A 15025-nucleotide genomic window follows, 5' to 3' on the forward strand; every position below is an offset into this window, starting at 1 on the left:
ATAAACAAGCAATAATAACAGACATCCTTCCGGGACCTGGCTGTGAGCTCCTGAGTTCAGGGGCTTCTCTCCTCTGTATTTGCAGGATCTGTTCTGGAGTCTGGCATATAGTAGATGCTCAGGAATGTCTGCAAATGATTGATGTGTGATTTACTTTCCTTACTTCTAGGATGCAGTTTTGTGCCTCTATATAAACCGCCTCCTGCCTTATCCTCTGTTTTACTTTCTTTTCACTGACAGGATCCGACGTCTACCTTCTTCCAGTTTGGAGCATCCATCCAGCAGCAAGCCACGGTCATGCTGAAGATCATGCAGGATTATGACTGGCATGTCTTCTCCCTGGTGACCACCATCTTCCCTGGCTACAGGGACTTCATCAGCTTCGTCAAGACCACGGTGGACAACAGCTTTGTGGGCTGGGACATGCAGAATGTGATCACACTGGACACTTCCTTTGAGGATGCGAAGACACAAGTCCAGTTGAAGAAGATCCACTCTTCTGTCATCTTGCTCTACTGTTCCAAAGACGAGGCTGTCCTCATTCTGAGTGAGGCCCGCTCCCTTGGCCTCACCGGGTATGATTTCTTCTGGATTGTCCCCAGCTTGGTTTCTGGGAACACGGAGCTCATCCCCAAAGAGTTTCCATCGGGACTCATTTCCGTCTCCTACGATGACTGGGACTACACCCTGGAGGCGAGAGTGAGGGACGGCATTGGCATCCTAACCACTGCTGCGTCTTCTATGCTGGAGAAGTTCTCCTACATCCCTGAGGCCAAGACCAGCTGCTACGGGCAGATGGAGAGGCCAGAGATCCCGATGCACACCTTGCACCCGTAAGAAAGGGCTTGTTGTCTCCCAAAGAGGGATGAGAGTTTGTTTGCTAGCTTACATACTCAGTGCTGGAAATATGCACTGAAAATGTACGACGTTGTGTGTTTACTTATGGGATTTTTATTTTGCTCTCCTCTCTTTCTCTCATCTCCTTTGTAAGATAAGTCACATCAAACTTTGTTTCCTACAACTTACCTTCTTTTTCTACTCAACAATATATCTTGGAAACCTACATCTGGGATCGATCGATCTGTCTATAGGTATATCTCAAGTGTATCTGTAATTTTTGTAACTCAAACATTTGAACCCAGACAAGTCTAACTTCAGAGCCCACATCACATTCTTCAATATGGTATCATGGTGTCATGATTTAGTTATCCAATCTGCATAATGATAGAAATTTAGGAGTTATTTTTCTTTTATTAAAAAAAATTTTGTGGGTACATAGTAGGTGTATATATTTATAGGGTACATGAGATGTTTTGCCACAGGCGTGCAATGTGAAATAAGCACATCATGGAGAATGGGGTGTCCATCCCCTAAGCATTTATCCTTTCAGTTACAAACAATTCAATTATATTCTTTAAGTTACGTTAAAATATACAAGTAATTTATTATTGACTATACTCACCCAATTATGCTATCATATAGTAGGTCTTATTCATTCTTTCTATTTTTTTTTTTTACCCTATTAGTCATCCCCACTTCCCGCCCCAACCCCCAATACAAAAATGTGTTTATTTATAGGATAAGTGAAGTATTTTGGTAGAGGCATACAATGTTTGATAATCACATGAGGGTAAATGGGGTTTTCATCACCTCAAGAATTCATCATTTGTGTTATAAACATTTAATTTAGGGATTTTGTCAGATTATTTTCCTATTAGAAGCTAAACAACAGTGATCATCTTTATACATGTCTATGCACATGTGCAAGTTTTTTTCTAGGGTTGATTCTAAGATACAGGATTTTTGGGTCCTAATTCATGTGCATTTTTAAATGGAAGCATCTATTGCCAAATTGTCCTGCAAAGTAACAACACCAATTTATAGTCACACCAACAGTTTGTGAAACCACCCAGTTTCCCACGTCCTCACCAACATGTTATGCTTTGGGGAAACTTCCCACACTAGTGCTCCTGGTCTCTGTTTGATTTTGCATTTGATTTTTTTCCCTTCTTATATTCTAAGTGTTTTTGTAGGTCATTGGAAATCTTGGCAAACATTACTCGCAGAACTGCATTCTATTCCATTATATGAATGTATCATAATTTATTTACTCCCATCTTGGCGAACATTTAAGTTAAATTTTAGGTTTCTGAGAAGTGTCATTGTTCCTTGTGGCCCATCATTATGGTTAAGCTGTTGAGATTTAGAATGATCCCTCCTATCCCCATTTTGCATGGTTCTGCGTGATGTTCACGGATTTAATTCATGCTTTATTCCTTAGATAATGAGCAGTGTAGAACTCTGATTAAGGGCCTCAACTCTGGAGTTAGACTTGTCTGGGTTCAAAGCTTGTCTCATCCACTTTCTATATCACTTGCACAATCATTTTACTTTTCTGGGCCTCGGGTGTTTATTGCAAAGTGATGATAATAGCATCTAATATCTGGGTAGCTGTTCTCAGGCCTCAGCAGGCATCAGAATCTCTGGGAGGACTTGTTAAGACACAAATTACTGGACCTCAATCTCAGAGTTTCTAATGTAATAGAAAATGTGGGGTGAGCCCCAATAATTTGCAATTTCTTTCAAGTTTTGGGGTGATGCTGATGTTTGTGGTCTAGGGACTGTGCTTTGAGAGCCAATGTTCTAGAGATTGTCGTATTCATTGAGGTGCTGCGTGAAAAGTACTGTTTAGCACAGTATTTACCACCTAGTAATATTAAATAACTTCCAGAGTGATCAGTGAAGTTTTTGGTCATCAGAAATTGTAGTCAGCAGGCTAGGTGTGGTAGCTCATGCCTGTAATCCTAGCACTTTGGGAAGCCAAGGTGGATAGATCACTGGAGGCCAGGAGTTCAAGACCAGCCTGGCCAACATGGTGAAACCCTGTCTATACTAAAAATACAAATGTTAGCCAGATGTTGGTGGAGCATGCCTGTGATCCCAGCTACTCAGGAGGCTGAGGCAGGAGAATCACTTGAACCCAAAAGGGAGAGGCAGAGGTTACAGTGAGCTGAGATCGTGCCACTGCACTTCAGCCTGGGTGACAGAATGAGACTCCATCTCAAAAAAAAATAATTAAAAAAAGGAATTACAGTCAACAAACTATGTTGGTTTATTGCCAGCAGGGTACTATGTCACTCTGAAATGTTTCTGGAAGGTTTTAGGACTTTGAATCTGCTACAGTTCAGAGGCTATCTCTGAACTGTGGCTGGAGGGGTGTGTGTGTTGAAGTAGACAGAATATACTTCTTTACAATGAACATAAATCTGAAAAATGAACCTTGAATTGAGAAATCACACTCCTTTGACATTTCTCCATCCTCTGTCCTTTTACTCTCTTTAGTAATCCTGTTTCTACACTACCACTTTCAGCATTTAAAATAATTGTCCAGATATCAGGAAGGAACTCAGATAAATCAGCGTGAGACATGGGAGTCTCTTACAGAGGTAGGATTGCTGCCAGCCCAAAGACATAAGCGAGGCTAATGAATTCTCACTCCCATAATAAGATGTGCCCTACAGCTGGAATATTCAGAAATGTATAATTTTGGTGGAAACATAACTCAATTTTATGGCAATTGAAATATAATATATACAGGAAAAGGAATTCTAGAAGGATAATTGGCAAGACATTTAGATCCCTTTCCAGTGACTACCCTGGATTCTATTCTTTTTTTAAAAGAATAGAATTTTCTGCTGCTGTGAAATGCTGTTGCGCTATTTCCCGAAGTTATGCCTTTAAATGCAGCAATTTTGTAAATGGTATTTCCGCCCCAGAGAAGCAATGCATCAAGTGTGGTAAGTTGCCATCCACTGCTTGGTGTTTAATGAAACATCTCTCCGTCCATGCAGGCTGGTGGTGTCCACCCAGTGTGTAAGTTTGGATAATGCATAAGCAGTCTCTCCTTCCCACACTCTCCTGCAGTCCCTGTTGCCCACCCCAGGGAACAGTGGAAACCTGCCAGGCTGCCCTTGACAGGGAGCTGGAGAAAGCCCAAAGAAGGCATTTAAAAAAAAAGGATTAAGGGATATGTGTGTGTGTGTGTGTGTGTGTGTGTGTGTGTGTGTATATATTTGTTTGTTTTTGTTTTGTTTTTGAGACAGAGTCTCACTCTGTCTCCCAGAATGGAGTGCAGTGGCGTGATCTCGGCTCACTACAACCTCCTCCTGGATTAAGCAATTCTCCCACCCCGCCTCCTAAGTAGCTGGGACTACAAGTGCACACAACCACATCTGGCTAATTTTTGTATTTTTAGTAGAGACGACGTTTCACCATGTTGGCCAGGCTGGTCTCAAACTTGTGACCTGAGGTGATCCACCCGCCTTGGCCTCCCAAAGTGCTGGAATTACAGGCATGAGCCACTGCGCCCGGCCAAGGCACTATATTCTTCTATTCACTATCTATCATTGCTTCCAACCAACAGACTCTGCGCTAACCCCTGGGATACATAGATGAATTAAGATATAATTTCTCTCCTCAAACATAATACAGTCTGATCAATTTGTCTAAATTTGTCTAAAGACAGACTTGGTAATAAGAATTCTTTTTTTAATATTGAAAAAAGAATAGTACAGAAAACTACAGAATCTGATAAAATACCCAACTCAATATTCATCATAGAGAACAAAGTTAAGGATGCCAAAGGTTAATGTTTGTTTCAACATTTTAAAAGAAATAAAACACTAATGATAATGTAGAAGTTCTGATTATGTGTTTCCCTGTCCCAGTTTTCTCCTCCTCTCTCCATAGAAGGGAAAACATGTACATGGATTTGGATGTAAACCAAATTCATCATCATGTTTTCGTACTTTCAATGCACATATATGTGTAACCACATTCCCAATGCATACTTCTGTCTAATGTACACAGATGGTGTCTAATGTATTAGAACTTCCTTTACCTCAACCTTATGTTTTCAAAATCCTTCTATGAAGATAATTAATTGCATTTATTTTATTGATGATATTGTTGTATAAATGTTTCATCTTTAATAATTCCTCTTTGATGGACATTTAGGTTTTTTTTTTTTTTTTTTTTTTTGAGACGGAGTCTCGCTCTGTCGCCCAGGCTGGAGTGCAGTGGCCGGATCTCAGCTTACTGCAAGCTCCGCCTCCTGGGTTTACGCCATTCTCCTGCCTCAGCCTCCCGAGTAGTTGGGACTACAGGCATCTGCCACCTCGCCCGGCTAGTTTTTTGTATTTTTTTTTTTTTTAGTAGAGACGGGGTTTCACCACGTTAGCCAGGATGGTCTCGATCTCCTGACCTCGTGATCCGCCCGTCTCGGCCTCCCAAAGTGCTGGGATTACAGGCTTGAGCCACCACGCCTGGCCAGGTTTTTTTATAGTAAGATATTTTTCAGTCTGGATAGCTGAAAGCAGAGAACAGACCTATCTGTAGCCTGAGTCAGATCTATTAGCTTGTTCAGTAGAAGCCCAGGACTCTCGAGTTAGGAGTTCTTCACTTCAAGCTTAAAAGTTACATTTGCAGCTGGATTAAGGTCTTACTCTGCAAAGCATCTGGTAAACAAATAGCTCTCACTATTCCTCCTACGTAGTAGGGAGGTTGCAAATAGCTCCAGAAGAAGTTCAGATGAGGTCATACCTCATGTTTTTGTGGTGACTTACTGAGGGGATCTGGGATCCAGCTTTGACTGGTTGAGAACAAAGTCATGGGGCCAGCTAGACATGCCACTTGGTGGTCGTCATGGACTTTATTTATAATCTCATGCAAAGAGCTGGTGCAGTTAGGATATTGAAACATTGATTTATTGCTCATGGGCTGAGCGTGGTACCAGGGGCTGCTTGCAAGGGAAGGTATGTTCACGACCTTACCACCAACCTGTTTCTGTACATAGAGTTTCAGGAAAAAAAAAAAAAGTACAGGAAAGGGGGACATTTTCTTCATGTTTAATATTCCTGATTTTACAGAAGACACTTTGAAAAGAGCAGTCAGCATTTTCCAAAGTTCAAAAATAGCTCAGCCATGTTATATAACCTCCTCCTTGCTACTGCAAAGTTATTAAACATCTGTTCCTTCACCAAGCACAGAGCATGTCACAGGTAACTCCCAAAATTGTGAAGGTAAACCATGACCTGTTTGGCTGGTGGAATCCCAGCTGTTGTGTCCAGTTCCATCACAAGAATCTGTCCAGTTCATGAGTGGCCAGGGCTCCCTGGGAGGCAGTGTGGCATCACGGTTAAGAGCATGAGCACTGGGGCCAGGCTGCGTGGGTTCGAACCTGATCTGTACTTTTTTAGACTTAGGACTTTGGGTGAGTCACTGAACTCCTCCACGTCTGCTCCCTCAGGTGTAATATGGGGATAAGAAAAGCATTTGCATCTCAGACCAGTCTATGGTGCATGCAAAAGCAGTCTGTAAATGGTTACTACTGTGGATGAAACTTGTAGATCTAAAGTTATTAGGCCAGGCATGGTAGCTCACACCTGTAATCCCAGCACTTTGGGAGGCTGAGGCAGGCAGATCACTTGAGGTCAGGAGTTGGAGACCAGTCTGGCCAACACATGGTATGAAACCCTGTCTCTACTAAAAAAAAAATACAAACATTATCTGAACGTGGTGCACACCTGTAGTCCCAGCTACTTGGGAAGCTGAGGTAGAAGAATCGCTTGAACCTGGGAGGTGGAGGTTGCAGTGAGCCGAGATCACGTCACTGCATTCCAGCCTGGGTGACAGAGCAAGACTCAGTCTCTCAAAAAAATAAATAAATAAATAAAGTTATGAGTGAAGCAAGTGTCTCTTCATGCCACAACCCATGATATTTCCATTCGTTCATTCAAAAATGTATTTGATGTCTTCTATATGCTAGGCACCAATTATTTGTAGTTGGAGACACAAAAAGATCATCATGTGATTATCAGGCAGGGCAGGGCTGTCATTCGTCTATTGTTTGCTCTGAGGTTTAGGGGCCAGTGGAATATTCCATAGTAGAGGCCCAGCCTCCCAAGTTCGAGGTAAGAAAGAAAAATGTCCTTATGCTAAAGCATAGCACCTAATAAGAGGAGTAGGATCTGAATGACTCAATGCTCTGTGATTATTTTCCAAGCTTCTTTTTGGTGGCTTTTATTTATTTCCTCTGGTGCTTAAAGCTCTAGTCATTAATGCCTATTTGGGGCTTGGTTCAAGCATGAAGACCCAGGTGAAATTCATATCACATTTTAGCCTGTGGTTTTATGAAATGCAAAGCTTTAAGTTTGTGCTGTGAGTGCTGTGTTTGTGTATGTCTACAAGTGTTTTTGCACACATATATGTGCATGTGTATGTATATACACACGTGTGCACATGTTTACAAGCATTTTTGGTGTATGTGTGTGTCTTTCTCTCTGCATGTGTATATGTGTTTCTTCTTCCACAAAGGAGGGGACACATTTTATACTTATTGAAGAGGAGATCATAGAAGGGAGAGGGTGGATGTTTTTCAGACCAAAACCCTCTTATCAAAGGATTACCATGGGAGAAATATGGCCATTGGGAAGAAGGCAGTGTGACATCAAGAAAAGTTCACGGGCTAGGTAGTATGACAGACTTGACTATGAATTTACCACATATTTACCAGGTATAAGTTATTAACAACTCTGAACCCAGGAGTTTTCCTAAAGTAAGATAGACATCTCTTCTTATTGTAGCATCTTAAAGTATATACATTTAGCATAGTGCCAGGCATGGAGTAGGCATTTTACAAATAACAGGTCATTATTATAATTTTCTTTTTCTTATTGTGGTCATCATCATCATTATTATTATAACTTTATACTTGTTACGCTGCAAGCTCTGCATAAGCTAGGAAAGCAAGCAATGGAAGTGCATTTCATTTCTCGTTTTTAATTACTGAATTACAACTGTATGTTCTGTGGTTCCCATTTAAGTTAGGGAAGTAGGAGATGGATAAGTCACTGCATTGGAAATCAAGTAGCAGAGCTCGAGTAGATCTATAGCACAAATGAGGGAGCAAAAAAAGTCTTATCCCAGGAGAATTATGAATTAGTATTAAAGGGAAGTTATTTGGCCTCCATTGATAACACCTGGCTTGACCATTTATGTGTTTTGAATTGACTTCCTGATTTATGAAGTCAGGCTTCGGCTTTAAAAACCAACAGCATTATAAATTATTACCCCCACAGGAAGGGAAATAGAAGGAAGATATATACGTGAGAAAGCGTTTTATTCATGTCTAAGTTATATTGATACTACTTTAAATCTTCATTTCTTTTTTTTTTTTTTTTTTTTTTTTTTTTTTTTTTGAGACGGAGTCTTGCTCTGCCGCCCAGGCTGGAGTGCAGTGGCCGGATCTCTGCTCACTGCAAGCTCCGCCTCCCGGGTTCACGCCATTCTCCTGCCTCAGCCTCCCGAGTAGCTGGGACTACAGGCGCCCGCCATCTCGCCCGGCTAGTTTTTTTGTATTTTTTTAGTAGAGACGGGGTTTCACTGTGTTAGCCAGGATGGTCTTGATCTCCTGACCTCGTGATCCGCCCGTCTCGGCCTCCCAAAGTGCTGGGATTACAGGCTTGAGCCACCGCGCCCGGCCTAAATCTTCATTTCTAAAATAACATAGGAAAAAATTCTTGGTTTAATGACCCATTAAGAGACTGTGCTAAACCTGGTCGACGTATTTTTATTTAATAATTAGAATGATCACTGTTGGTTTTTTGTAATGCCAATAAAAGTGCCTGCTCAGTTAATTCTCTGAGCTTGACCAGAGTTAAAACTTCCCTAGGTGAATGTGATTAACTCTTTGCAAATATTTATCTGTGGGATCACCATATGCTCAACAAACACTTCTTGCAGTGAGATCAGGCACCTCAGAGGCCGAGCTGTCCTATGGGCCTTTGCTGTGCATCTGATTGGGACTCTGAACTCAGAATTGTGAAAAACAGCCGAGTTCAAAGTAAATCAACAGGAGATATGAGTTGAGAGAATCCAGAGGAACACAAAGCACATTTCTCAAGGCTATGTGACTTTGTGGAATGTGGATTTAGACAGTGCTGTGTTCAAACCCTCTTATTATCTGGGTTATTCTGGGACAGTTCCTTAACTTCTTTGAGCCTCCATTTCCTTGATTGTAAATAGAGAAAAATCCAAGAATAGGGAGGATGATGACACAAAATATAGGTCTTATACTTAGTTAAGCATCTAGGATATAGTTGGCACTCTACAGGTGTTAATTCTCCTCCTTCCCTGGACTAGAGGCACAGCTTGATCTGGTCCTGATGGACCCATGAGAGTGGGCTGAGCTTGCTGGGGGTTCAGCCTGAGCGCTAAGTCAGCAGCCTCTCTTCAGCATCATCTCTGTTTGTGGCATCTCGCCTGGAACACAGCCCTCCCTTTTATGGCTGGAAGTCAAAAGAACCGTATGCCAGTCCTGCAATGCAAGTCAATCATTTCCAGTTGGCATCCGATGAATAGCTCGACAAATGGTGGAAACCTGATGCTGGCAGCTTGGGAGGACCAGAAGTTGGCCGTGCCTTTACCTTGAGGGAAAGGTGGTTTGGGTTGCTTTGGGGTCACACATAAAGCACAAATATTGTTCAAATTTGCCTTAGGCCAGATGTAAGTCTTAGGATTTTGGAACCAACAAAAAGACACATTGATCTATTTCCTCCAGAGTTGAATACTAGAGAAGTTTTCATTTTGAAATTTGGTAATTTGGTGACATGTGCTAATTATTTGCTGCAACTCTCTTTTGTGAAAAAACAAAGCAAATTAAAGCCCCATCCCTATTTCTCTGGTGCCTTCTGACAGAGTGTATGTTGGGGCTGGGAGGCTTTAATGTGTAGAAACCTAGGCTGGTTGGGAGACCATGGCATAGGTCTAGGAAAGAGGAAGTGGTGACTTGGATTACAGTAATAGCTGTGGATTCAGAGAGAAATGGGAAGGCTTAATGCATATTTGGGATATAAAATTGACAAGACTTGACAGACGAATATGAGATATTAAAAGAGCTATAATAATAATTTTTCTCTTGTATAGCCAAGTAGATGGTTGTGTCTTTTACTAAACAGAAGAAATGAGGAAAGAAATGTTGGGGAACAGAGTCAGGGACATCCAATTTTAGACATGTTAAATTAGACATACTTTTGAGATATTCAAGTGGAAATCTCAAGTGGGCAATCAGAAGAGTGAGTACAGACCGAAAATGCAATACACAGGATTTGAGCTTATTGATGGCAGTCAAAGCCCTATGACTGGGCAAGGTCTTGCAGGGGAGAATGATGACTCAGGAGGGCCTGGGTTTAAACCATGAGGAACTTTAACATTAATTGGTAAATAATCCTCCAAAGGGAAGGAGAATGTTGGAGAGAAAGAGTTAGGCTGTAAATTCCAGGTGCTCTTCCCACATGGAAACTCTGTTCCCAATGTTGATTTTGTTTTGATGCCTGATGGGCATCTGCACAGTGTTTGCTCCATGATAGATATCATAGCAGGTCCTGTAAGCCTTCCAAAAGTGTGTCATCTATGGCTATGGCGAATATATCTGGGTTTGGTGCATCCTTGCAGAGTTAATCATACCAGCAGTTTTATTTAATCAGTACATTGAGAAAGTATATATATATATATATATATATTTTTTTTTTTTTTTTTTTTTTTAGATGGAGTCTCACTCTGTCACCCAGGCTGGAGTGCAATGCTGCTATCTTGGCTCACTGCAATCTCTGCCTCCCGGGTTCAAGTGATTCTCCCACCTCATCCTCCCGAGTAGCTGGGATTACAGCCACCCACCACCACACCTGGCTAATTTTTGTATTTTTGTAGAGACGGAGTTTCACCATGTTGGCCAGGTCCTAATCTCCTGACCTCAGGTGATCCGCCCGCCTCAGCCTCCCAGCGTGCTGGGATTACAGGAGTGAGCCACCGCACCCAGCGAAAAGTAAAATTGATTACACGATGAATTGCCTGGCAAATCATTCCAGCAGTGAGCCCTTTGAGTTTTAAGAAATGAATATTATACTGGGCTTGAGACATGACTCAAATGGCAAGTCAAGTTTTGGTTCTGGAGAGACAGGGAAGTGATGAAGCTTTGGGTCTGGATGGATGAGGAGGTGATGGTTGGTGGAACATTGGGTCTGGAGAGATAAGAAGGTAATGGAACTTGAGGTCTGGACAGATGAGATGATGGGGCTTTGAGTCTGGATAGATGAAGAGATGATGGAACTTGAGGTCTGGACAGATGAGATGATGGGGCTTTGAGTCTGGACAGATGAAGAGATGATGGAACTTTAGGTCTGGACAGGTGAGGAGGTGATGGAGCTTTAGGTCTGGACAGGTGAGGAGGTGATGGAGCTTTGAGTCTGGAGAGATGAGGAGGTGATAGAGCTTTGGTCTGGACAGATGAGTAAATGATGAGTGATGGAACTTTGGATCTGGAGAGATGAGGAGGCGATGGAGCTTTTGGGGTCTGGAGAGATGAGGGAGTGATAGTTCAGGCAGGGGGCAAATCTCTGTCTTTGTTACATTCTGGACATGATTTGGGCAACATCTGATATTGTACAAAAGACAAAGTTAAAAATCCTTTGTACCAAAAGGGAGAAGCATACGGCAAAGTATAAAGGGGTAGGTGCTCACGACCGATTAACTTATGAGCTGTCCTTGGTTTGCTTTCCTGAAAGAGTATCTGTCTATGCACTTCCTTCTATATATAGGCCAAAAGCTCTCCTGCTCATCCCTTCCAGGTGGGAGCAAGAGAGCCAGAACAGGCCTCTCCACCTGTTCTCTGCCTTTGTCTCCTTGCTTCTTTGCTTCTGTCACCTCTTGCTTCCGTGTGGATGCTGCCTGCCTGCAGGTGTGACTGAGCCCCCGTCCAGGTTCCTGGTGCCTCAAATCCTGGCATGAACCTCAGGGATGGAGGAGTCACGGTCCAGCGTGATGGTGCTAGCTGTGTTCTGCGTGGGCATGGGAGGCCAGCCACATTTCTACACAGGCCTCAAAGTCGGGTAAATGAACTGGCAGATCTGTTGGTGTCTGGTGTACCGTTGTCCAAATCCCCACAGTCAGCTTCCTGAGGATCTGCTTCATTTGGTTAAGTCTTGGCCAAACACAAAGAATAAATCCACACTGCCTAGTTTTCCACGTGATAGAAAATAGCTCTCCTGAGAAATATGCTCATTTCCTTTTCATTTCCATCACTATTAATAAAGGGAGGTTTTAAATTTTTAATTTAATTAATGCATCATTATGTATGTGGGGGTGAGTGGGGAAACTTCAAGTTTCATAGGTTACATTATCTAAGCATATGTATTTTTAAATGTGAAGTATTGGAAATGTGAAAGTATTCTAAGGATAAGACTATTTATTGACTGCCTCCTGTGTGTCAATCAGTTTAAATACATTATCTTTCATCGTTAGATGTGAGTTACGATGTTTTTACTGCAGGTAGCAATCAAATTAACTCAAAGTTATGTGATTGAATTATTTCCCATAACAAAAATTCCAGAAGTTGTTTGGATTTCAGGTGCAATATAATCAAGCTTCTAGTTCTTTTCTCTATGATCTCTTGACTGCTTTTTGGGCAGTGTGATTTTTTTTTTCTCTTTCTCTAACTGGCTTCCTCATTACCTCAAGTTTACTGTTAGCAACACCTGGGAAGACTTCTTTGTGGCCAAATTAGGTCATGTACTCATCTTGGGCCAATAATGGTGATTTTGAAAATACCAGGTACTGACTGGCTTAACTTCAAACTCCTGACCCAGTCACAGAGAAAGCAAATAGGTTAAATCAAAGCGGACCTACTCCTGGAGCTGGGAATGGAGAAAACTTCCCTTGAGTTCCATAGATTCTTATAGGAGGCATGAAGTCTCAATAACATTTGAGTTCTGTTAAGAATGAGAAAGAGAAGGCCGGGCGCGGTGGCTCACGCCTGTAATCCCAGCACTTTGGGAGGCCGAGGTGGGCGGATCACGAGGTCAGGAGATCGAGACCATCCTGGTGAACACGGTGAAACCGCGTCTCTACTAAAAATACAAAAAAATTAGCCAGGCATGGTAGCGGGCACCTGTAGTCCCAGCTTCTAGGGAGGCTGAGGCAGGGGAATGGCGTGAACCCGGGAGGTGGCGGAGCTTGCAATGAGCGGAGATCGCGTCACTGCACTCCAGCCTGGGTGACAGAGCGAGACTCTGTCTCCAAAAAAAAAAAAAAAGAATGAGAAAGAGATAAAGGAATGCTAGATAGAGTATCAGCAGGTCAATTATAAATCATAATTCATATTACAGATAAGTATAAATAGGACTAGAGAAGTTACAGAACTTGAAAAGAGCCACACAGGTCATGTAAAATGGAACCAGAAGTTACATCCAGTTTCCTTTGGTTCCAAACCCCACATTACAACTTTCAGAGGCTGCAAATTGACCTGCGTTGTGTGCATGTTTTTTTTTTTAAACTTAGAGTGTTTTTCCTGTTTCCAAAAGTCAAGTAAGCCCCAATGTTTAAACATTATCATCAGATTTCACAAAAATTATATTGTTGTTTACCATGAAAAAGATGGAGTCAGTGATAGTAATCCCATATCCTGACCTGATAATGATCAACTGGAAGTTGGAAGTGACTGTCATCTCTGCGCAGAGCACCTTAGTCCCCATCTGGGATGTTTCATTTCTCCATGTTACCTCCAGGGCTTCTTTAAGTATTTTATTCCAGGTTGTCTTGTACTCATTTTTATTATTTTTCTCATAATCATCATTCTGTATATTTATTTCCAAAACAAGAACTTGATGATTATTAAGATTGGCAGATATTAGAATGAGCAATAACAGGGAGTTTTGATAGTTCACCTCCAGAGATCTTCATACCTGAGTTAGTGCAACTGGAACCATGTACAACATAGGTCTCTCGTATCCTATGTGCTTACAGCATTACTGGTCAAACATTCTTACTTAAAGCTGCAGGTGAAATCATAGAAAGCACTGCGGGTGTATGATTTTCTATGATTAGAGGCTTCCCAAGATTGGAGAGGTGCCTCTAATCTTTTGCCCACATTTTCTCAGAAGAAAATAAAATGAACTTGGCTTTCAAAATTACAGCTGGGCATGTCTGGGACATAGTCATCTGCGACTAAGTGATCATTTCATGTAGCTGTAGATCATAAACCTCCTTCTTGGTTCAACTTACAGGTGAGAAGTTGAGTTGTTTGTGCCTAGAGTGCCTTACCCAAAGGCAAAAACTTCCTGACTTACCCAAGGAGAGTTCCCCCTTGACAGATTAAATTAATTTGTAGATATTATTTTAAGGCTGGAAGAAAATATTTGCTTTGCTGGGGTGTGCAGTGGCATTATGACATTTGTCAAGTGAATGGCAAATGATGGAGCCTAATGGAACCCATATTACTTGTTTAAGAAATTGTGCTGAAAATTTCCAGTTTGTCATTTAACCCAGCAAACTATTTGGCTCCAATCTACTTTCATTTTCTTAGTCATACTGGGGGTTTCAATATTTGCTTTAAAAATAAATTTGGGGTTTGTCAATTCTAACTGCTAAGGATATGTTTGACAGGTTTAATGGTCTTCTTTACCTTCATTGAATTCCATTCTATTGACTTCTACTTCAGACCAAGATGGACTGTAATATCCCCTACTGACTGAAACAACCAAAATGGACAAAAAATTTGAAGTGATGATTTTTAAGACCCTGAATATTGGAGTAAAGAAGATAGAAAATAAAATAAGTGAGTTTATGTATGGCTCCACTCACCACCTTGAGAGAGTTTCCAAGCTGCAACTTAAGGATAGGGGACTCAAGTCTGGCATACTCCCTGAATGGAAGAGACAGAGACAAATCTAAGAAAACAAAGGCAGCTGGATTTCACAGGACAGAGTACCTGAGAAAAGTGATCTGCATAAATGGAGAACCCTGGAGATCTGCCTAAGGCCCACCTTAGTGTTGAGCTGAGTACTGCTCAATATAAGGGCAAGGACACCACCTAAAGCCAAAGAAAGAAGCCTCCGAAAGATCGAAAATAACAGAGCCCAGGGCTCACATGGAGTGAGGATTAGCCACTAGTCAGTCTAGAAAACCCCGTTAT

At 41.7% G+C, this 15025-nt stretch overlaps 1 protein-coding gene across 1 annotated transcript in view; it reads left to right on the top strand.

The window, feature by feature from the left end:
- The first annotated feature begins 246 nt into the window (after window positions 1-246).
- Window positions 247-15025, top strand: part of LOC117097668 (glutamate receptor ionotropic, NMDA 2A) — a 178342-nt gene continuing 163563 nt past the window's right edge. Inside the window, exon 1 of the mRNA XM_033235778.1 lies at window positions 247-833. Coding sequence (XP_033091669.1) covers window positions 298-833 — 536 coding nt within the window. The 5' untranslated portion in view covers window positions 247-297. The remainder of the gene's footprint in view (window positions 834-15025) is intronic.

This window comes from Trachypithecus francoisi, unplaced genomic scaffold (genome assembly GCF_009764315.1).
Source record: "Trachypithecus francoisi isolate TF-2019V2 unplaced genomic scaffold, Tfra_2.0 Lachesis_group15, whole genome shotgun sequence".
NCBI classification, from domain to species: domain Eukaryota; kingdom Metazoa; phylum Chordata; class Mammalia; order Primates; family Cercopithecidae; genus Trachypithecus; species Trachypithecus francoisi.